General features: G+C 39.9%; 1 protein-coding gene across 1 annotated transcript in view; it reads right to left on the bottom strand.

Annotated features, from left to right (window-relative positions):
• LOC147660674 (serine protease 27-like) overlaps positions 1-25,357 on the bottom strand; it is a 220,538-nt gene that overhangs the window by 8,190 nt on the left and 186,991 nt on the right. The window contains exon 3 of the mRNA XM_086951545.1: positions 8,291-8,460. Within this exon, the coding sequence (XP_086807671.1) occupies positions 8,291-8,460 (170 nt within the window). The remainder of the gene's footprint in view (positions 1-8,290; positions 8,461-25,357) is intronic.

Here is a 25,357-nt window from a genome sequence, read left to right as displayed (position 1 = left end):
AGGGAATGCCAGGTCCTTATACCTACCAGCCCCTCTGAACCAGCCAGGTGGCAGGCTTAGGGCAGGAATTTGAAAATAGTTGGGGGAGGAGACCTACGAAAATGGGCCATACTGGGGTTTGTTTAACTAGTACTTGATCCTCTGCTGATATTTTAGCCATATTGAAGTTTGGAGGAATACTGCTTTCTGGGATAGGATTATGCCACACTTTGGATCAAATGGCCATGCTCTAGGGTGTTGCCCTGCACCTAATTGGACAAGAGTGCTCTTCTGCTTCACCCCCAGAGAACAGAGAATAAATATGTGAGAGGAGCCGTGCCTCTTAGATCTGCTGCTTGGAACTAAGATAAGAAGAAGGTTTACCAAGCTCGAAACTTGATTTGTACCATCAGGTCCTGCATTCTAACTGATTGTGACTGCTGCATTATGTGGAACTATAGCCCTTTGGAGGCACCTCCCTTCAAGCAGAACAAAGAGTGGACTCCCTGCATACTACAGGTTAACAGAGCTCACTTGGACCATCAACACCAAGAATCCCCCGCCTGGAGTGCGTCCAGTGGATTTGTAAGGGTTTTGTCCAGGTGCATTGTAGGAATTTGAGTCCCAAATTTTCAAGTACCATCCTGGAGCTTCCAGACCATTAAATTGTGTTTTGGACACGTTGGACTATCAAGAGGAAGTTCAGGAAGGAGTTACAGAAGTTTGTGGCAACTTTAGAAAAAATCTCCATAAGCGGACCGACTCAACTGCGAGAACCAAACCGGCCACCTTCAACTGCGTGCTGGCCTGACCTGCTGCTTCATCCCATAGAAAAGCTCAGGAGGTCCTACTTCGAGAGTTTGCCCAGGATCTCCCTGAAAAGCAAACTGGCGAACTCTCACCTAATTCAGTCTGGTGAAGAGCATCAAGGAACCCCAGCTGAAACAGCTCTGGAAAAGTTTCTAAGTCAGCAGGTAAAAGTTTGACCAAGGCCACCCATGAGGGGTGTGTGAGCAGGGCTCAATCACAGTCAGCCTTAAACTTTGACTTTGTCCCTGTCAAGCATAACCAGATGTCGCAGAGTTGCAATATAGGTTTCTAAGTGCTATATAGTTCTAAATATTAAAACATTCATATTTCAGTTTCCCTACATGTAACTTCAAAGATAAAAATATTTCCTATTTTTATATATTGGTGTTGGATTTTTATTGTGGGTTGTGTCTTAATTAGCTACTGAATTGGTGTTTTTAAATGCTTTATATACATGTCTCCTAGGTTACATCTGTCTCCTTGCAGCCAATCTGCCCAGGGTTGTGTTATATTCCGGAGTTAGGCCCATGTAGAGAAGCTACTTATTTTTTACTTTTCCTCACAAATAATATTTCCACCTGTGACCGTTGGCACACATTTGCATGCACAACAATGTTGGATTAGTTTCTCTGAAACTAAAATTGTTTTTTACATCTAGATTTGCACAACATTATCACAAAACCTGGAACATTATGTACAAGGTCTAGTTTCACACTATGCACAAATGTCATCACTATCTTCATCTATGGACAACGGGGCTATCTATTTATCTATAACATCACTAATATATACATACAATACATACGTTGGAATGCTGCTTTCTATTATAAAAGATGAGCATTACAATAGAATAGTAGAGGTGGTACTTCCGCTGACACCGAGGGTCCTCGCATGCTGAGAAATCACCGCGCAGCAGTCTGGCATCTCGTGAGGAGTGTCCAGTTTGTGACCAAGACGGGGTCCTTCACTCCATCAGGTAATGGGGTTCGATCTTCCCTTGGGGGGATTCTTACGCTCTACACCTACACACACTCTAGGTACACTTACAGTAGGGTTGGCATAGTAAGAGTACGCTAGAACACTGTCTTGTTTATATGCCTGCATATATGCATTGTTTGGCACCATGGTAGAACTATATCTACTAGTATTTATGCTCTTAGTGCTTGTAATCACGTTGATCTGCTTCTGCCTACTATTAATTGCAGAACACGTATTTTATGCAAGAATAATGTTAGTTCAATAAATATTAATGAAAAAGTCCCACTATGTATTCTCTGTATATTACTCTGAGAATAAGTGAGCGAAAGTTTAGGTACAGTTTCCATGATACATGAGGGGTCAGGGCTGTCATGTTTAGAGGTTGCCAGAAAAAATTCGCTCCATGGTAGGTGAGGGGGGCTTACAGTGGCACTATGAGCAAGCTGGTCTATAGGCCAACATATCCTGTAGGGGTGTCCGGAATAAATCTTGACACCAAGCACTTAGTTTATGTTGTCCAAACAATGCGCAGGTCCTACAGATTGGTAGTAACTACATAACAGTTGAGCATGGACATAATTTACTGAGACCTATTCTGAGCCCTAGACTGTGTTAGTGGCTTTATTGCTAGTGGTGGATACATATTTACCACTGCTAATAACCCACTTTCTAACACACACAAACACAATTGGGTTGATACCTAAAGTTACTGAATGATCAGCTCTAAGAATTAAGTTTTGCTACTTTAGGCTTTTTCCATCTAAAATTAGGCTTTCGACCCTTACTATTCTAAATGTTTTTCCGATATTAACATGTGAGCTGAATGCCACCCTCAAAATATTATTGTCACCTTTGTCACAGCATCAAAGGCTTGCTAATGTGAAATAATGAACAATAATACTATTTACCTCTCGACGCAATTGTTGGGCCGGCCTGTAGTGCAAGTGAAAAAAAATCACCCTTTCAAATAAGGCAGTTTCTTAGATTTCATAACTTCACTTAAATTAAGACCCTGTTTATGCATTCTGCTGTCTTTCTCTATATAATTGAACCCCATCATATGGTCTTCATATTGGACTAGATGTTTGTCTAAAAGAGTAAACAATCATGCATCATGGAGGTCTTGAATCGCATTGGTCCCAAAATTTGGTGGATTAGAACATATATTATCACTCTAAAGATCTATAGCATATTCTTACTGAAGAAAATTTACTATAATAAATGTGAGATTAACTACCAGCCATAATACTGCATTATCGCCTGATGCCAAGGGCTACACTGGTTGGTATTGGTATAGTGCCTGCCCCAAAGTTGTGCACCATTTTTCTTTTGCCAAAGTGGATCCCCTCTCAACAAATGTAAGCAGAGAGAGCCCAGATAGCCTTGCATTAACCAGCAGTTGCTAGTGAAGAGGCTGCAGGAGGATGGAACTGTTATTTTCACAAAAACATTCAGGTGAGAGGCTACACATACACCCACAGTTCTCTCTATTCACCCACCTTGTGTATGAGTTGGAGCTTACCTGGGTGTAGTTGTGAGGGGGCTTTAGGCCAGAGAAAACAATTATCAATCAAGAGCCTCTCTGAATCAACAATTTTGGGTGTCTACTGTTAACTTCTTCCCTTCTTATGACTGAACCATGGCGTCATGAGCCACGGGCAGCATGTGCTCATGACAGCGTGCTTCCGTCATGCTGCGGCTGCTCTGCCTACGCGGCACTGATTCCCCGCCTGTGCGGGTGAATTAGTAAGTTGGCGGAGTCGTGACGGAACCACACCGTCATGAGCACAGCTCTCCCGTAACTCATGACAGCATGGTTCCGTCACGAGCATTGTGGCACCGCTCTCACCCCCCACTCCCCCAGCACCGCAGCAGAATTAACGCCGCAGCCAAATGGTTAAATACAATAGATTGGCTTAGTTGTGGTCTTTGGGTGTAGAAAACGTGCTGGCTTTCAACATTGCAAGTAGCATGCTAAGAACAAGAACAAGAACACTATTTCCACAGAACATACTCCTTATCTAAAGAACTCTTCCTAACTATTTATACTGGGAATTAGGCCTCCCTATCCCAAAGAATGGTGGCCAAATTGGCTCCTCGGTTGAAAACAATGATGTCAGACAAGAAAGGCCACCATACCATCCATTAACTCAAACCAAAAGACCGAAAGGAAAACTGCTTGATGAATTCACTCATTCCCAACCTCTTTCCTGCTGGCAAAGATCCCCTTCCTTTATATAGGTGTGCCATGCACAAACAGGGAAACACAACCTATTAGATGAATGCACTGCCCCAAGGGCACCTACAATTTTTTGCGGAGTTTGGGGCGAAAAATTCAACTGAAATATAGAGCAGCTACTTCAAAGCTGCTTTGTGTTTTATTATGCATGCTGTAACCTGCCTGCACTTTAAAGATGGATTAGAGATCCCTTTGCATACAGGTGCAGTGTCCCCATGTAAATGATGGAACGTTTTCTTGAGATAGTGCTGGTTCTATATGTGCACATGTGCTATCTGTATTACAGGAGGGGCTGCACAGGTATCTGAATACCAATCTGTAATACCAAAGTGCCCTGGGGGTGCACAAAGCTGGTGCACATGCCCATTGATCTCCCGGGAAGCTTGTTGTAGTACAGCCCCAGGACTGCATAAATACTCTTGTCTTTTGTTTATTCCAAACCCTGACCTCCTGTAAAAGAACCACAAAAAAAAATCCCAAAGATTCCTACATCAAAATATTAGTATATATAGTGTTGCAGGGCTGACAAGCCAGTTTGACAATCGAGACTGAGTGCTTTTTTAAGAAGGTCTGGTGTAATCTGCCTCCTGGGGACATGGCCGGCCGTAAACAGTTATTATCTGGAAGGTTACAAAACCTTCTTTGTGACTGCCACACTCTCTATAGTAGGAAGAGCGTAGGGGGGTTTTGCCAGTTTTGTTTCTTTAGCTGTCCAAGTCAGCTCTGTCATGTTGCCTCAAGATTCCCCCAACTTACAGGTGCTGTCGTTATTTAGGGGGACAAATAAGTTATTGTTTTAACATTTTTATAGTGCAGTAGTTAGTCCTTTAGAAATATGCAATATTAAACGGCTGGGTTTTTTGTCTGAGAAACAAGAACCGGAGGAAGCAGATTTGCTCGAATGTTCTCATTGAGGGGGACTTTAATGTCCATGTGTGGACCCCGGGTCTGGAGTGGTTAAAGACATGGGGTGTGCATTCCACGTTAGTCTGCATATGGAACACACCTATTAGGGCACTATCCTAATGACATCTTGAATGAGTTTCATTTGTTGTCTGCTATGTATAACCTGCCCCCGGGGAAAAAGGATGTTGTCCCCACTTTCACTGGGAGAGGGCAGTGTCTCTTACCCTGTGGCTGTGACTGAAAGTCTCCAGAGGATATGATTCAGTTTTTAATATTTTAAAATTTTTATGAGGTTCCAAGAAAGACTTTTATTATTCCTTTACTTAAGAAATCTAGCTTTAAGCACGTTAAACAGGCTTTTATCTTTTTACAACTGCTTTAAAAAAACTCGGTATCAAAAACTAACCATTTTAAGGGCTGTAAGTAGGCTTAGGTCCAACTGCAATACATTTTTATGCTTAAATCAGGGTTACCGTGGTAATATGAAATTGTTTTTCCTATCTATCCATCAAAAGTATTTGCTATTTAACTCTGTATTATATACTGTTTTTGTTAAATTATTTGATTGAGTCTTTTGTAAAGGTGTTTGTTTGACGTTTATGATTTTCTTGTGAAAAACCGAATAAAGTTGATGATAATGCTGATGAGTATATGTATGAATCCATCTTGCAGCTAAAATAAAATAAAATGTATAGACTTGACTAGCATGTTCAACAACATTGTCTCCTCTTGAACAACTGTTTATTTATTTATAGTTTATTTAAAAAGTTTTCTGTAGCGCAAACATGACCCTTTAAGGGATCAGTGCAATATCATAGTCAGGAACAATACAGGACAGGCAACTCCCCAGAAGAGGGAGTGATCACCTCAATGTCAAGTCCAATACATCAAAAACAATAACATAACAAGCGAGCTGTAGACACGAGTGTAGTTAGCTTGTTGTGATAGGCTCAGAGAGAGGAGTTCCCAGGTTCTAGGGCAGAAATTTGCTCATTAACTTCTTTCTTGAAAGATGCAGTTGAGGGATTAAGTCTGATTTCAAGGGGCATGGAGTTCCAAATTCTCGGGGTGATACCAGAGAAGGCTTAGTTGTAGGTTTTCTTTTAATAGAATTTCTGTAGTTTCAAAAGCAAGATGCTTCCGCTGGATCTGCAGCTGCCAGAAAATTCCAGTTTCTGAGCAAGTTATCCCGAGGTATTGAAGTGTAGGGCTTTATGGGTCATGCAGGCAACGTTTTGCTGTGTTCTTGCTTTATAAGGGAGGGATTTCAAATTGGTGGTGATGTGGTTGTTTCTTTTAATTAATCAATATTTTTATAAACGTTTTCTGCAGGCACTACAATCTGCTAAACAATGCATCGGGAACCATAGACATATGAGAGTATGTACACCATCATTCAAGTTAGCAATAGCAGAGTACAGTGGCAATTTTCTCACGGTATTCATTCATAAAGACAGGTAGTACAGTATACAACTTTCTATTGCACATTACCGGGATGTGTTAGCTGGGGTAGGCCATCGCTCTCCCCAATTCCTAACCTAATGTTTTAGCTGGGGTGCCGCACCTCGTAGAACTTCGGGCATCCTCTGGCACAGTAGGTAACCTTGGCTGTTTCTTTTTGATCCTGTGATGAGCCTTGCAGCAAGGTTAAGGGAGGCAATTAAAGGAGCCGTCTGAAATCTGGACAAGCTGCAGAGGGTTGAACTTCCATAGTCTAACCTGGGAATCACTAGGGCTTTAACAGTTGCCTTGAACTTATTGAGGGGGATGAAGGGATTTCATTTTCTCAGGATGTTCATTAGGAGGTTCACTCCTTTGGTGGCAGCACTGATGTGCTTCTGCTTGTTAAGGTTCTTGTTGAGAGGCATTCCCAGTGATCTCTCTAAATCAATAACTTGTGACATGAATTTGAGGGCTGTTTATTGCTTCAACCATTCGTCAATGACGGTGACTGTTTGGGAAGGGGATTAGGAGGAATTCAGTTTTTAGAGTGTTTAGTTTGAGGTGGTTGTAAGAAGTACATTTTGTCTTTTTTTACAGTTAGGTTAAGGGACTTAATGTCCTATAGGCAGGAGACATTCAGGTATAAATTGGTGTCATTGGCGTACGTGTGACGGTGGATGCTGGATAAACTCAAAATTTCCATTAAGGCTCCAGGAACAAGTTAAAGAGTGTGGGTGAGAGGGAGGAGCCCTGTGGAACCCCTAATGTGACCAGAGTGGTCTTAGATAGAGACTAATTAGCCTTGAGTCTTTTAGTTCTGTTTTGGAGAAATGAGGCAAAGCAGTTTTGGATGGATCCTGATAACACCATCCTACGCTCAAATAACTGGAGTAGGTTGTCATGCTTAACTGTATTGAATGCCGAAGATAGGACAATGGGGATTAGCAGGCATGAATCATTCTGATCCAACATTTTTACTGCATCGTCCACAATGTTTGTAAGAACCTATTCAATGTTATGCCCAAAATGTAAGCCATATTGATATTGGTCAAATAGACGAAAGTGTTCAATGTCCTTAGAGAGTTGAAAGTGTACAGTGTGGTCTGTGTTCTTTTTTTTAGGATTGGGGAAACCTGCACAGACCTTAGGCAGTCAAGGTTAGTACCTTGAAGTAGACAAGCATTTACAATCTCTGTCCAAAGTGTCAGAATACATTTTTAATCTCATTGAAGAAATGGCAGGTAAAGGGATGTTACAGTCGCTTGAGGGGTTCAGAGCTGCTAGAAGTTTTGAGACTGTCACTTTCCTCAAAGGTTTTGAAAGAATTCCATGAGGTATTGTTTTTAGGCATGTGCCCCGGGGGACATGATTTCACTAGTGTACCATTCACGTATGCATTTTGATCACAGTGAACAAGAGTGCGGTACAAGTTCATTAATATTTGACTATTGTGCAGCATGCATTTAGTCAAGAAAAAAAAGCTAATGTAGTGGATTTTGCACCCGAAGTCCATACATAAATAGGTAGTCTACTGAAATGTATGGTTGGGAAGGGCTGTTTAATAATAAATGTGATCCTTAGAAGTACAGAACACAGGAGGAGATGTTGGTAGTTTGCCAGCCTGAGGCTACTTCCTTGCTGGGCCTGTAATATTAAATATAGCCTGCAAAGCCAGTTCTTTGACTGGATGAACAGTTCATAATATCCCCCTCATGTGCTAATGTACATTATAAGGTTATTCCAAGTGACCAAGGAGTCAATTTAGAAAATAGTCAAACTATGAGGTAAATTGCAGTATGTATTAAGGGACATTGGAGGAAAGATTATTCTTTATAATGCATGGTCAGATCATCATCAGTTTCTTAAACATCACCCATTCTTGGTCACCAGCTCCTTAATGAGAAATAGTTAAACTAATACTTCACATTCACTCACCTGGCAAGAATCTTTTCCACCATGCACATAGCCGGCACATATCATGTCGCTGAGGATTAAAGGTTTCACGGAGCTCACAGAAGACCCTATGTGATAGAGACGATCGCAGGTTGGCTGGTCAATGAGTGGGACCATCACTTCTTGCATTGTCTTTGGATAATAAAGATGGGCTGTGGAAATAAACATATACTTTATAGAAGATTCACTCTAAGAAAACTGCTTAAGTAATCAGAACTGACATTTGACAGAAGTCTCACATCGCCTATATTCAAGAGCCATAAAGCCTGGTTTGATAGCCTCAAATCCACATGTGCAGAAAGCAGCTTTATTTGCTGGCCACAAAGTGGGACTCTTCCCCTTTAAAAGCTATTTTGTACAAAGCATGAGCTGTAAGGATGGTTTTAAAAGGAACCTAAAAACAACATATAACAGTAGGGGAAACATCACTTACAACGCAACTTTTACAACGACATACCATTACAATGGAACTTTTACAACGCAAAAACTTTTACAACGCATGTATTTACAACACATGTTTTTACAACGCAGGTACCTTTACAACGCATACCATTACAACGTAAGTATTGGTAAGTATATAATTATATTTTAGATGTTATATGTTTGGGGTAAAGGGGTATTTTTAGGGTTCAGGGTCAGTTTTGGGTTTTTGGGTAAAGGGGTATTTTTGGGGTTCAGGGTCAGTTTTTAGTTTTTGGGTAAAGGGGTATTTTTGGGGTTCAGGGTCAGTTTTTAGTTTTTGGGTAAAGGGGTATTTTTGGGGTTCAGGGTCAGTTTTTAGTTTTTGGGTAAAGGGGTATTTTTGGGGTTCAGGGTCAGTTTTGGGTTTTTGGGTAAAGGGGTACAGGGTAAAAATAAATTAAAATTAAATTTAAATTAAATTAATTAATATAAATTAAATTAAATTAAATTACATTAAATTATATCTTTTATTCAATTAATTTACGATTATAAAATTAATATATATTTACCAATACTTACGTTGTAATGGTATGCGTTGTAAAGGTACCTGCGTTGTAAAAACATGCGTTGTAAATACATGCGTTGTAAAAGTTTTTGCATTGTAAAAAATGCGATGTAAAAGCATGCGTTGTAATAACATGCGTTGCATCATCATATATCCAACAGTAGTGATATCAAAACCAACGGACTACTGTGAATAAACTGGGTGACACTGAGTCAAGATCGACTGAGTACCCCCCTTCCAGAATTATTGGTGCCACATGTAGTGCCCTTTTACAGACCTTATTTTATTATTAGGACACTAGGTAAGGAGCTTTGTGCAGATAGTTTAATTACCACATGTAATCAAATAAAGAAATGCAAATTTGGTCATTCCAGACTGATCAGGTACTGACAAAGTTTAATTATTGTTGGGGGTTTGCAGTGGATTCTATGTGGCTCAGATTATTTTTGAATCCTGAAGTTTAATTATACTTACCCTTTAGGGCTGCACAACCTGCTTTCTTCCTCTCTCACCCACCCTCCCTCCAAACCCCGGACATAAACTGAAACATGGTCCATCTAAACATTAGGCTACAGCTAAAAAATCCTGGTTTCTCCGTGGCACATACTCTGGCTATTTAGAAGTGGGGAGCTAGCATTACGTCTGTTAGAGGGCTGACTTTTACCATGGATACCCGTTAGGTATCTGCTGTCAGGTCTACTGGAGTAACACATCCAATTGTCTAACTCCTTGCCCCCTCCCTCATTGTGTATCCTCCCAGATCTGGCTGGATTGTATCAGTTGCATCTTCAGCCTTCATCAGTAACTTTCCTTAATTGTCGCTGGGTTACATAAGACTTACACCTTAGTCAAATGTTTATATGTTACACGCCAAAATGTGGCAGATTTTTAAATACACTTACTGGGTCACATGATAGTTAAAAGGGATGCCACTTATCCAGTAGCGAGACGTTTTTCAGAGAAACACGACAGTGATAGGGAGCTGTTACGATATTATGGGATAGATCAGATCCCCATTAGTGTGAGGGAAGGCAACAGGACAACAGGATCAAAAAGTTACACAGGCTAGAATCCAGATATATCATTGATTTGGGAACTAAGACCCCTAAAGGTATGAATATAGGGGAAGAACTAGCAATTCATCTTGGAGATTGAATTTGAACATGACATAAATGAATCAATGGATGTGTAAAGTAACTCACTCAAATGTCAGATCTGTGTACAATTTTATGATTTTGATTAATTTTGGTCCTTTTCGCATTTTAGGAGTGATACCAATTGTAATTTAAAGCCGATACACGGCATAATTAGGAAGGACCCTTGTTCAGGAACCATAAAGTAACCCTGGGCGTAGTTCGCGAAGTAGCACTACGCGTAGCTACGCGAAGTGCACTTCGCACTACGTGAGCTACACGAACAGCGTAGTGCACTGTGCAAAATGCTGTTCGCACGGATTGCACAGAGCCGGATGCTTGTCCACATTGTGCAAGCAGTACAAACTGCATCTTGCACAGTGCAAGCGGTCGTTTTCTGCCGCTCGAGTAGATTTCTACTCGAGCGGCAGCTTTCTCAAAGTGGACTGGTAGTTTCTGGTCATGAGCAGTCGCGAGCATACTCGACCACTCGCAATGAGAAACCTGACCTCCCCGCGTTGAGAATCTCGCTGGGAGGTTTATTTTCCACGGTCGCGATCGGCAACTTGATGTTGCTGATTGCGAACGAGGAAAAAGTCTCACCCGGATGTCATTTTGTTTGCTCGCAGTTACCAACTTGACAATGAGGATTGCGAGCAAGCAAAAAATAAATGACTGCTGCACTACGCTACGCATGTTTGCACTGTGCTACATGCAATTCGCATAGTGCTAAGTAGCGCAAACTTCACAAACTACACAAGCGTAGTGTAGTGCTTTGCCCAGGGTTACCATGAAGCCGAAACACAGCTTAATAATTTAAGAATTGGTTTTATCCCAACAAAATCGTGTGTTACTGGGTTTTGTTTTTAATTCTTGATATGGAATAATGAAATGTGCACACAATTAGATGAGAATATATATTGTATAGTCCTGGTAGCTTAGCAACGTATACAAACTTTGCTTTGTTCACAGGGATTTGACTTGCCGATATACATTCCAATATGGCGCTTGATTTTGGAAATAGGATGGTCCTTTGTTGTTTTCCAATGAGTAATGCATCCTGTGACCCAGTATGTGTATTTAAAAATCTGATGCATTTTGGCGCATAACATGTAAACATTTGACTAAGGCTTAAGCCGAAACACGTCATGTTGACTGTGGGCTGTACGAATTAAGGAGATTTGTAAAAGTCAAAGACCCCTGTGAGTGCTTTCTCGAACCATAGAGGAGAAGGGAGTGAGCATGTGTATATATATATATATATATATATATATACATATATATATATATATATATATATATATATACATATATATATATATATTCAATACAAAAAAATGAACACGCTGCACACTTCTTGGATCTTCACGCAGTTATTTATTCAAAGCGTGCCACACTCCTACGCGTTTCGAACTGTAGTTCCTGGTCACGGTAGTAATTGTGAGTAGTCCCTTTTTAGTTTCTGTATTTATACTGATGCACACCACTCTTATTATCTGGTGCATGCTGGGACTTGTAGTCGTCCCTAGTGTTTTGCTCGAATTGAGTCACGTTCTGGGGGCCGCAATCACAGGCGGGGTGTGCATTGTGTTACTTCACTAAAAGCGTTCCCTGAGGTTGTGGGAAAACATCGCTTTCTGCTCGCTAACGTGCAAAGCACGAGCGGAAAGATCGTGAATCAGTGTACCTGATCCTGGATCATAGAGTGTAACTTTGGACTGTATGTCCTTGGACAATTACGGGCTGAGTGCCCTACGTCCCCACTCTGTGTCACAGCCAACATTTCGCAGCTCTTGTTTCACATTTTCATCAAGTTAGGACTCATATTTGATGCAGTCATCCATCACCCAACCTATTATTATTCAGATTAACAGCGTGTCTTTATAGCATAAACGGCATGTACAGTTGATACATTGTCCGGTGTCATAAATGGACATAAAGTTCTTCGTCCCCATTCAGGCCTGCCGGCTATGTGGTACGGAATCTTATGATTAGCTTAGATTCTAATCGTCTCAGTTTTTTAGTTTGATTCCCCCCTCTTTCGTGCAGTTGTATCTTTGCCAGTCCAAAGTATTTTATGTCCATCCAGGTTTTTGTCTCATGATTAGCCATATGTTTTGCAATGGCGTATGATTGATCATCGTTCTGGACTGCACGTTTGTGTTGTAGGATTCTGGTTTTGAGGGAGCATGTTGTGCTACCAATATAGGATTTGCCGCAGAAGCATTGTAGCATGTAGACAACAAAGGTTGATTCACATGTGATGCTTGTTCTTATCATGAAGTTTTTTCCTTCTGGGTCCTTGAGGTTTTTTATATTTCTACCTATCTTACATGCTTTGCATGTTGTGCATTTGGTGAATCCACGTTTTCTTGTGTCCAACCACGTTTCTGATTTTTTTATTTCAAAATGACTTCTAACCAAGTGATCAGACAGATTTGGTGCTCTCCTGTATGCAATCAGAGGATGGTCACCCAGGTTGGTTCCTATATCTGGGTCTTTGCGCAGCACATCCCAATATTTAATGAGTATTTTCTGTATTTTGTAGCTTTGGCAGTTATGAAGGAGCACTTGAGGCACCACACCCCTTCTTACTTAGATGCACGCCCTAGATGGGACTTATGGGACTTGTAGTGCCTCACATCGCGCAGTTGGTAACTTTTCAACCCCACAGATGGGCCTCGCTGTGTGGAATGCATGCAGAATCCATACGCTGCTGCCCCATGTTCTCGACTCTATTAGTGGAATATGCAGAAAGTGATCGATTGAAAATACAAGCTGAAATCGAAGAAATTGAAAACGAATTAACTAACTTGGGACCCAGTGAGCAGGTCAACAAATTGCGCACAGAAATGCTACAGAGGGTCAAAAAAGATGAAGAGGTGATTAAGAAAAGGAAAGCCTACAAATTTGAACGCGACCGTCTTGACTATCAAAATGGGCAAATCTTTACATACGCCAAAAAATATGAAAATGTAAAGGCTCCCGCAAGAAAGACCCAACAAGTCAATATTGCAAATAAAACTGTATCAATTTCTTCGACTGATGCAAGCATCACATCAGGAAGTGAGGCGGAAAACGAGGCTGCGGGATCCTCCACGGTGGGATCAGAAAAGCTTACATTAGCCCAGGAAGTCTGTTGCCTATGTCAGGATCGTCGCGACACCCTACGACCGAGGATAGAAGGGAGAACGCAAGCAAGCGGCTCCGGAACAACCAGAAACGACGGGCAAGAAGAAAATGCCGGAGGAACAAAATCAAGCAACAAAAAACAAAAAGCAAAAGGCCGTTGGAACAAATCAAAGAAAAAAGTAGTGGCAAATTAAAAAATGAAAATTCAATTATCAATCTTTCAAAAATCCCTCTAACGGCTAATGACGAGATGATCCTTGGTCTTGGCCTAACGTACTGTCCCCCATCCAACTTCAACTATGCCGATACAAGGATGGATTCATATCGATTTATTCGCAAATTAAAACTGAGCAAACACTTTCTCTTACAACCAAAAAGAAAAAAACAAATGGGATTACAAACCAGTCCTTCTTTATTAGAATCGGCTGATCGGTCATTCTTTGACCAGATTTGGGATTTACAACAAGAGGGAGACGCTTTTGAAGATTTACCCTTGATGACGTCAAGAGAGGATCAAGCAGTTAGTTGTACCCCTTTTAAACCCAAATCCATTTTTCAACCTATTCTAACTAATGACAATATTGATGTGTATCACGACTTGGTGATTAAGGAACTTAAACAACTCTATGCTAAGACTAATGAACAACGCAATGTGGTAAACAAAAAGAATCAATGCTACTACAATCTAATTAAAAAATTGGAAACGGATAAAAATGTAATCGTCCGCCAGGCCGATAAAGGCGGAAATATAGTTCTTTGGCCTCGAGATTTATATGTAGCAGAAGCTGACAAACAGCTACTTGATACCACGTGCTATAGAAAAAGCAACATGCCAATACTCAGAGCATCTTGGCAAGAACAAAGTTCCAAACTCGTGGCATGGAGAAGTGCCAAACTACTAACTGATGATGAGTATAAATTCCTGAAGAAAGATCATCCAGTGATTCCATCATTTTATCTAATACCTAAAATACATAAGGACGCTACCACACCACCGGGTCGCCCAATAATATCGGCGATAAATAGTTCAACAGAAAATATTTCCCGGTATATTGACTTTTTTCTCCAGGACTGGGTAAAAGGCCTAAAATCCTATGTGCAGGATACCTCTGATTTCATCAGAAAGGTGAACAATACAGTTTGGGACAGTGAATGTTTGCTTATAACGCTTGATGTAACATCGTTATATACCTCAATTAAGCACGCTGATGGGGTTCGGGCTGTTGAGTTCTATTTAAACAAACGGCCCATGAATTTTTCTGCACATAACAGAATGCTATTAACTATGATAAGAATCTGCCTTGAACAAAACTTTTTTTTATTCAACAACCAGCTATACCAGCAGGTCCGAGGGGTCGCCATGGGGTCATGCTTCTCTCCGAGTCTAGCGTGCCTCCACATGGGACTCTGGGAGGAGCATGTCCTAGGCGGTCCCTTGGAAGACACTATGCGGCAACATGTACCATTGTACTTACGGTACATAGATGACTTGTTCCTAATTTGGCGAGGTTCAGAGACAGCAGCGCAGAATTTCATTTTAGAACTCAACAAAAATAACCTAAATCTAGAATTCACTTCTTGCATACATGAAAAGGGAGTGGTTTTTCTAGATACAGAGGTATATGTATCAGGTGACAGATTTGCAACCAGAATGCACAGGAAGCCCACGGCAGGTAATACAATTTTACATGCCTCTAGTCAGCACCCTCGTCACCTAATTGACAGCATTCCCTTCGGGGAAATGCTGCGAATTAGGCGGATATGTAGTTTGGATTCGGAATGCCATAAATTACAGGATGAAAGTAAAGATCGCTTCCTGGCTCGTGGTTACTCTGTTAGAACAGTTCAACGAGCTATAAATAGATCTCCAACAATATCCAGGGATGAAGCTTTGACTAGAAAAGAGAGACCTAAAGAAGGGGTAACTGACAAGAACAAACTGATTGCACCTAGAGTTATTGTCACCTTTAGCAAAAAACACAAAGAGATCAGACGAATCTTTTACAAGAACTGGAATCTAATAACGGGGGATCCCGTTATTGGTAAATATGTGGTCAAAAAACCTGACATCACCTTCAGAAAGTCCATTTCTATGTCAGACAGACTAGTTAACAACTTTTTGGAAAAACCTATCTCTGATACTTGGGGAGCTTTGGGAGGCGGTTTTAAAAGGTGCGCTGTGTGCAAAGCTTGTAAAAACGGGTGCAGTAAAACACAGTATACAGTGACTTTTTCTACCAAGCCGGTACAAATAAAAAAGCGCATGTCCTGTAAAACAGACTTTGCTGTATATGTGCTGCGGTGCCCGTGTGAGCTTCGATATATAGGCAGCACTCGCTTGCCTTTGCACAGACGGGTACTGCAGCACATCAGAGCAATAGTGGGTAAAGACCAAACTTACCCGGTGGCACGCCACTTTGAAAAGGCCCACAACAGCGATCCGTTGGGCCTTTTATATTATGCTATAGATTGTGTCTTGCCCTTAAAAATAGGAGGAGACAGGGATGCCAAACTCCGCCTTCTGGAAACGAGGTACATCATCGAACTTGACAGTAAGGCCCCTAGGGGCCTGAACGCAAGTGAAGATTTGTACACTTGTTTATAAGCACCCACCTTTATACTTCACAATAGCTCCTAGATAATAAGTGTAACACCTCAGAAATTGTACTTCCAATAAAGGGTGGTTTTAGGTCTGACAAATAAACAAATATGTCTGTATATGTGGGATTAGCAACCAGTTTACATCTTGCAGGTGGTGCTTATAGGCTGCCATAAATAAATAAGAAAGAAAGAACATCTTATATAAGTAAATGAAAAATTCTTCCACCTCCCACTCCATGAATGTGAAAATGATTTGGATATCATTTTTCATACAAATTAAAGATAAAAAATAATGAAGAAAAAGAAATTAATCACACCATTTTTTTTCACACTTACAAAATATATGCACTTGGGTTTTTCTTTTTCCTGGGGTCACGAGAGATTACGGTACTGAGGCACATAAGAATCAAGAGTTTCGGTGAAACTTGACTATAAATTTGTTTTGTACTTATCTCCTAGAATTTAACAGTGGCTATTGTTTAAATCCTATACATACATTTCGTATAAACAAGTTCTAGAATACAGATGGTACTATTGTAATACAGGTTAAAAAATTACATGACATATTGCACTTTACCTGCTTGAATTTGCACAATTTTGTATTTTTGTAAATATGAATTACATAAAGGATTAACAATGTAGACATTAAGGGGTCGATTAGGATCGCGGACGAACTTGCGTCCGTCCGCGACCCCAGAGCAGGAGGGAACCTCCGCATGGCATGCGGAGTTCCCTCCTGTGCAATTAGGATGTGACCGCCACCCTGGCGGTAACATCCTCTATTTTTAACATTGCCGCTGGTGCAGCTTCAAGCTGCACCCGCGGCAATGTTAAAAATGCACGCATTGCATTTGCATGCAGAAAGAGGCAGGCACCGCGCAGTGCCTGCCGCTTTCTGCATGCAAATGCAGGGGGGTACCATAGGTACCCCCGATTTGCACCCCCCACCCCCTTCACCTAGGGGGCCCGCAACGGGCCCCCGCAGTGAAGTTCCGTATGCTTTTCCACGGCGGAAAACTCGCCGCGGAAAAGCATAACTCACTGGCAATCCTAATATGGTGGACGGTGTCTGGAAGACACCGTCACCATATTAGAGCTTTTCCGCCGCGGTTGTAATCCGACCGCGGCGGAAAAGCTGCGGACGGAAACCAGGACCCATCAGCCATCCTAATGTGGCGGTGGGTCTTTGGTCAGTCCGCTGCGGTTTTTCCGCATCCTCTGGGCCGGCGGAGGCTTCCGCCGTCCCCGACGATGCGGAAAAACCGCAATCGTAATGACCCCCTATGTCTTTTATTGTAAATAGTATGTATATATCATGAATTTTAATTATTTATGAGATTGTATATATATATATTTTTCCTAAATAATGTAATTTCAAATTTGTGTACATTATTTCAGATTCTATTTTTCTACAGAATATTCAGTAGATCATACATTAGTCCCATTTGAACTTGAATTGTAAAAAATATGGCACTGCGCCATTTATTTGTGTAAATAATGAATTAAATACCACTGTTTTTCTATGTATAGAAAGAGAGACCACAAGGAGTTAATATGGGCGGATTACTTGTACAAAACCCCGCCCTTTTTTGGTTCAGAAATGCCTTAAGTACCCTCTTCGAGATTTAGTAACGTATCATGTGATCAAGCCTCTGGCTAGAAGCGAAACGCGTCATGCAGGACAGCTTGGGTGTTATTTAATGAAATAAAAAACACTTATTTTTGCACAAGATCTCGGGTCCGGCTTGTTCGTTTTTCCGGTTGGAACAGTGGAACTGGGATGCTGGTAGCATCGAGCGATACGGGACTTCATATATATATATATATATATATATATATATATATATATATATATATATATATATATATATATATTATCTACTGGCGGTCGCCAGTAGGTATATATAGTTAGGATTTTTTCTCTATGGGACTTTTGAAAATTCTATGTCTAATAACTTTGGCGTTTGTGGACGGAATCGGCTGAAATTTTCAGGAAAATGGCACATTTTGTTTCTGAGCAGCCCCTGAAGATTTGGGGGGGGGTTTGTCAAGGGGGGGCCGAGAAAAAAGGGGGGTCCCAAAACGCATTTTTCCCATTCATTTTTCCATAGGGCGTTTGGCCTCACTTTTAGCTCAAACGGCTGAATGGATTTGCACGAAACTTGGCAAAATTGTAGGGACTGTTAGCCTGATGTGCCTTTGCTGGGTCTCAATATATGTGCTCCAGTGGATTTTGAGAAATTAACGTTTTAAAAAACAGATATATCTGTGACAGCGTCCCGGGTAGCACTCCGGTTCGCGTACTTTTCGCGTAACGGAACTTTGCGAAGCGAAGCTGATTGGCTCTCCGGTGTCTGTCAACATTCTAGACAGTCCGGAGCGGCCGCCATCTTGTCTCTCGGTAGGATCGAGAGACAAGAGGAGGCCAAAACGAAGGGGCAAATGACCATAAGGGGGCATAGTAGATCCTCCCTGACCCCCTAGGTTTGATGTGGAGGCTTTAAAAGGGCCCCGCGGGGCAACAAAAAAAAAATCGTTTTTTTTGCGTGGGGTACGCCCGGTACACGCACCAGAAAGCGGTCCAGGGAGCGTACTATAAGGAAACAAGAATGATAGACTTTTTAAATATTGTATGTTTATTGATTGTTCGTTTTGTTGTTTTTTTTTATTTACGTAGCAACATGTAGGTACCAATGCAGAGTCTAAAAATAAATAAACGCTGTCTCCTTTGTAGATATCTTGCAAGTTGTTTCAGAAGTTATTGTGGTATATGGAATTCATACCATAGTCTGTCTGGAAAGCCGAAACAATATGGAGGCAGGAGATGATAAAGAGATGTTAAGTACACATTGGAGATAATATAGTTGGAGAAAGGAAGTAACTATGAGAAAACTTACTATGTAACACAAACAAGTTGTACAGTATATTTTAAGTCTCACTTTATATTATATCTATTTTGGTACTATTTCATAATTTACATATAAAAAAGAATAATGTCTCAAACAATTTTTAATTTTAAAATTTAAATTATTGTTCAGATTTTTCAAAATCTAAAAGAATTTGTAACATCAATTCATCAGGTATGTCCTCCTTTTCATTCCATGATTCATATTCTTCTACACATTCAATTAATTCTTCGTCTAATGTGTCATCCAAAAAGTCATTTTCATCATTTTCTTCATTTGGATTGTTTTCAATCTTTATTTGAAAGGAAATAATATTTTCTTTCTGTTGTGCTTCCATTTTTTTGCTGTAAATTGCATAAAAAATAAATATATCAGTAGAGATGGGTTACTGTTGGGTTAAAGTTCAGGCAGGTACTTGTGAGTTTTTAACAGTGAAGTTATCTTTGGACACTGTATGGATTCAGGCAGGAAGTAGAACTATTACAAAGTGCCTGTGATGAAGACTAAGTAAATTCATAATTATACCATAGAAGCCTAACTCAATCCATAATTATAACAGAGAAGCCTATCTCAATCTCTAACTCTTACAGAGGGACAGTATATAACTATCTGAAAACGTTTTCACAAATTACCATAACATAGTTCTCATTTCAAAATTTTAAAATAACTTCTTACCTTTCAAAAAGAAGTTTAATTTGTCAGTGAAAATGGTCTTCAAATGTACTTCAGGAAGTAGTAGTCAAAATGGCTGTGTTTCTCTCTCTTTCTTTATATATATTCAGGTACATAACCAATCAAATGTCATGATATAATAGTAAAAAATGAAAGTAACATTTTAATTGGTTGTCAATTCCAACACTTCATATGTGTTTTGTGAAGTAATTTATCTCAGGGAATTTAGAGAGGTCTACATGCTAAATGGCTAAATGGAATTCCAACCAAATTTGTGAAAATGGTAGGGATTGGTATGTAGTATGAGCTAATGTATATTTGGTGAAAGTGTCTCCAGTGGTTTTTCTGTAAATTATTTTCCCACCTTTTATGAGCGAGTGCTTGTCAGTGTGTGTCCCGGTACGCGAACCTGCAGCGTTATGGGAGTCCTCCATTTTGTGTTTCGGTAGAATTGAGATACAAGATGGAGGGTAAATAATGTTCAGAATGGGTAGAAGGGGGCACGGTAGATGTATCCTGGCCCCTAGGTTTTCTGAGGGTGGCTGAGGAGGCTCATATATGTCGGGAAAAAAAATTTGAATTTTTCGCGCAGTTAGCTGCCGGTACGCGAACCGGGTAGCAAACCGGGAAGCGAACATAAGTGAAAATTAGTGAAAAAAGGTACATTCGAAATTTTAAAAGAGTAATTAAAGTTAAGGTAGCTCTGAAAAGAGCTTTTGGGTTCTGTGTAAGTTCTAGGTACTTATAAGTAGGTACCAATACACAGTCTTAAATTTTGTATGAAAACTCTGTTCCCCTCATCTGAGAAGTGCACGCCATCTCCTCTGTAGATATCTTGCATGTAGTAACGCAAGATATTGTTGTAGATGCAGCCCATTCCATGGTCTCTCATGTAAGCTGAAACAGACTTATTTACATGCTTCCTCGATTTCTCAATTTGTGGACAAAATTGATTGGACAACCTCCATTTTTGTCTTTGGCATATATTGGAATATACCCAGGCAGTTTGAGGAAAAAGTGCCATCAATTGCTCAAAGGTGTCCTTTAAGAGCATTTCCAGACCTACCCCAGTCAAAGTGCCCAAATCATTTCCTCCACAGTGCACTATTATGAGGTCAGGGTTTGGCAAATGTAAAAAGGTTTTCACCAATGGTATCAATTGGTGACATTTCAATCCTCTTTGGCCAATCCATTTGATTTCCACATTTTGTAAATTGAAACAATGCAGAAGGTGTGTTCAGCTCAGTTTTGGCAGGGAAAGTAAACGCGAAAAGTTGTGTAAATTTCTGTTATCAGCATACCTGTGAGCCCAGTGGATGTAGCTATGTCCTAGAATCCAGACAGAAAACATGGCGAGAGGAGGTTCTGCTACAGTCAGATGAAGTGTGGGAATTAAATGGCAGTTGAAACAGTGGAGTTTGTAAAGAAAATAAAAACTGTGGAGTTTGAGTGCTAATGATTCATTTGCAGTGATTGGTGGATTTCCATTGCTGAAAACAGAAAGTTAGGGTGCATGGATGTTTTCTTTGAAAGATGTAATTTGAATGGTTAATAAAAAATGATGTTATGAAAGATTGCAGTGGATTAGCAGGTGTACTGAGAGTTCAGAGTTCATTTGAAACATTGTTGTGTGAACTTGTAAACATGAGAGGTCTGGCAGGTGGTAGTTGCTATGGAAAAAGGTCAGAAAGGGCAGAGGGGGGGAATGGTGTTGATTTGAAAAAAGTGAGGGAAGAGTTTTGATTGGCTGACATGAGAGATATGTGTAATGAATATCAGCATTTCAGTGCCTTTGTTGGTTCCAGCCTCTGGAGTGCATACCTTTTGTTCTGCTAAAGAAAAATTGGTGTGTTTCTGAGACTGTTTTGAAATTCAAAAAGCATTTGTTAAGGTAAGACATTGTTTCTTTATTTTAGATAGAGACTAGTATGCTTTTTTGAGAAAATAAGAAAGCCAGCTGTGCATTTAAAATGATGTTTTGAGTCAAGTGTTTGCATTATGTTTTCAAAGATGATTTTGCATTCTTTTACCTATTGTAATTGCAGATAATGTAAAGTATTAGTACTGACAAGGTGTGGTTGTACATAGGAGCTGTGCTGTGTTTTCAAATTATGATCAGAAAATCGTTTTTAAGGAAAAGGAATGCTTTTAAAATTTATGAGAATTTATTTACTTGCTTTGTGACTCCTGCAATGCGTCGCTTTTGCGGAACAGATGCATCATGCATCTGTGTTGTTATTGCCCCATGGTGCTCCACAGTGTACATGTTAAAAGGGAGGCATAAGTGGTGCAAGGGCCTTGTAAATACACCCCTATGTGTGCTTAGCCATTTCAAGTCACTTCCCCCTGGTTCAAGGGCCTTGTAAATACGTCCCCATGTGTGTTTGGTCATTTTTAGTCACTTTCCCTGTGGTGCAAGGTCCTTGTAAATACGCCCCCCATGTGTGCTTGGCAAATTTTGATTTTGATTGTTTGAGTTACATAGCCATGTTAAAAGTGATGGAAAAAAAGGTGCAAGGACCTTAAAAAAACGTTTTCATGTGTATTAGGGCATTTTAAGTCAGTTCCCCATGAATGTAGGTATATAATTGTTTTACATAAAAGGTTTAAAACGTTTTTTGAAATCAATTAGGTTTCTTGATATGTACTGCTAGTGTTTCATAGGTTGTTTGGGGCATATTTACAAGGCCTTTGAGTCCCTTTGATGTAATTTTTCCAATTTTAATTTAAGACATTTCCCCTGGAGCAAGGTCCTTGTAAATACGCTCCCATGTGTGCTTGGGTAATTTAAGTATTGATAGGGTGTGCTTCTACATAGGACGTAGACTACATCTGCACAATGAGATAACTAAGCTGAAGAAATACAGGTGATGTGATTGCTAAATGTGCAAAAATATTTGCACGTTTTTCAATTATATGACTTGTATTTCCTAACATTACGAATCACATTGTGCAGATGAGGTTTAGGCTTGTTCAGGGAGATAGAGGAGGTCTGGCCTTTGTTCAAGAGTGCAGTGGACATGATTCACTTCATTGGTAGGCCTGTACATGTATTATCACCTCTGTACTCTTCAACATGCCTAAATTTCATCTGCAACCCTGAGTAGGTCTCACCTCAAACAAACTTCTAGATAGTCCACACCTTATCGTCATCCTGAATCAATCATTTAAAATGTTAGGGGCAGATTTATGATGGCTGTGCGCCTATTTTGTGCTGCTGTTGCGTCACTTTTATAATGCAGGAGAGATTTTCAAGATGCACCATGTTGCAAGATAGCAGCCGCAAGTCGTGGAGGGAGTTACGGTGGGGCAGGGAGGCGGGGAGGGGCAGGGTGGAGGGACCTAAACACTGGCATATGGATTATTGCAGGTAAGTACACAATTTAATGTGCATCAAGTTTCATGTGGGCTTTTTGTTGCAGGGTGGGCAGTCATTTGCATGAAAGCCCTGTAAAACTATCACAGTAAAATTAAGAAGATTTCACTGAATCATCTTTATGGCATTGCTGAATCAAATCCTTACTGTTATTGATTTACTGTTTGGTAATAGTGGTTAATAACATTTTTTATTATATTTTACCACAGATTCAACTGCAGATTATTTAGAAATTAGACAATGCCGTCTAAGGATAGAATCCGAAAGGCTACGAAACGTCAAAGACAGCAGATTACTAAATGCTTGCAGCAGTCCTCTACATTAAAATCTCGTCAACGCACGAAGAAAGCTCCGGGTAAGAGAACAAAATCATTCCTTAGAAACATTTGTAGAAACAAAAGTATAACTACAGAACAAGTTTTAGTCCAGAAAAAGAGAGCCAATTTAAATGGAAAGGAAAGGCCCGTCAAAAAAGTTTCTGCTAGAGCAGGAGATAACTCTGTGCATGGCAGTAGAAGGGAAAATACATTCAGGGACATTCGTAGGCAAATGTTCCGCAACAGGGTAATTGTCAATTTGCTAAAACAATTTAAGAAAGGCCAACAGAAAGTGGCATTTTATAAGAAAAAGAAAAATGTAGAGAAAATTATTGATCAGGCTTTCGAAATTAAGCGAAAGTTATTTATTTTGGTAATTAATAGAATTAGGAAACTAAACAAGGTAATTTATGTTTTCAAATCAAATAGTAGATGGAAGAGAGTAGTTAATCGAAGTAATTTTTGTGAAGTTTTCTCAGGAGAATGGATGCATAGTTCAAATAGTGAGGTATTTTTTAATGAGGAGAGTTATTTTCAGGACAATGATTTGGTGCATGCAGTTGACAGCAGTGGTCGAGCATATGAGGTAAAAGATGGTCGTCCGGTTGAAAAAGAAAAACTTGTGTGTGCAGATGCAGAAGAGGTGTTAAGTGATGAGGTTCTAGGGAGACATCATAAGGGACCAGTGTACACCTGGAAGTGTAGTTCTATTTGCAGTGTGCAACAGGATTCCATCAATTTACTTTGTGATTTTGTACGGACATTTAATAAGAAAAGTTTAAAACAAAAAATAAAGTTGTTGCAAGAATTAGATCCTTGTAGAGTGAGACAAGTGACAGGTTTGCATGGTCATTCACTGGCTTGTCTTTCCAGGAGAGTATGCCAGAGTGTTTTTCATCATTTCAGGATGCTAGCAGTGCATCATAATAAAGTGAGGAAATTAGTTAGAATGTTGTATTATGCTAAGAGTCCAGCAATTATGCTTAAACAATTAAGCAGTGCTCTTTTGCATGGTTCTGAAGTAGATGTGAAGAATATTTGTCAAGAAATTGAGTTCTGTTACTTTGCTGGTAAAGAGAACAATGTTGAAATTGACCCACTAGAAGAAGGTAATGTGGAAGAGAGTGTACATATTTTCAGTACACATAAGTTTCACAAGGAAATTTCCAAGTTTATGGTGAAATCCAGTGAGAGGCCTAATTTCACTTGTGTGTGTTGTCAACGGACTTATTATAAGAATCAGACTAAGTTAGTGGATTTATATGCAAAAAGTGATATGGAAAACAATAGTGAATGGAAGGATTTTGCCACATACTTGATGGTAGAAAATTGTTTTGATTTGGGAGCGAAGCAACGTACGTGTACATATTGTTATAACAAATTAAACCAAAACCAGATGCCTGCTAGAGCGGTTTATAATAATCTGGAATTGGTTGACATTCCTTCTGAATTGCAGGATTTAAATACTTATGAATCTATTTTGATTCAAAGTGTCCATCCCTTCCAGGCTATTGTACGAATGGAGCCAAAAACAGGGAAATTGCCTCCATCAGATTTACAGAGAGGATTAAAGGGAAGAGTTGTTTATTTGCCTTTATATTTGAAGAAAAACATTAATACAATTGGAGTAGAGAAAATGGAAGAGGAACCTCTGGTTATCATAGTTAATGGGGTTCCGACAAAGAATAAGAAAATCTGGCAAGATTTAGTGGATGTTAGGAAAGTCAAAAAGGCAACTTTGTATTTGATAAAAAACAATGAGTACTACAAGAATGTATGTGTTGCAGAAGAGGAAGTAAGTGAAGAAGAGGACAGCGATTTGTGTGCTGGACAAATTGAGAAAGTAGAAGCCTCTAAAAATGAAGAAATATATGAACATTATAGTGTTCATCCTTTGCATTCCAAGGAAGTCATGGGGAATGCTATTGAGTTGTTTCAAATGAAA

This window comes from Lissotriton vulgaris, unplaced genomic scaffold (genome assembly GCF_964263255.1).
Source record: "Lissotriton vulgaris unplaced genomic scaffold, aLisVul1.2 SCAFFOLD_3122, whole genome shotgun sequence".
Lineage (NCBI taxonomy): Eukaryota > Metazoa > Chordata > Amphibia > Caudata > Salamandridae > Lissotriton > Lissotriton vulgaris.
The sequence above is the reverse complement of the archived record's forward strand: the minus strand, read 5'-3'. Positions and strand labels throughout refer to the sequence as shown.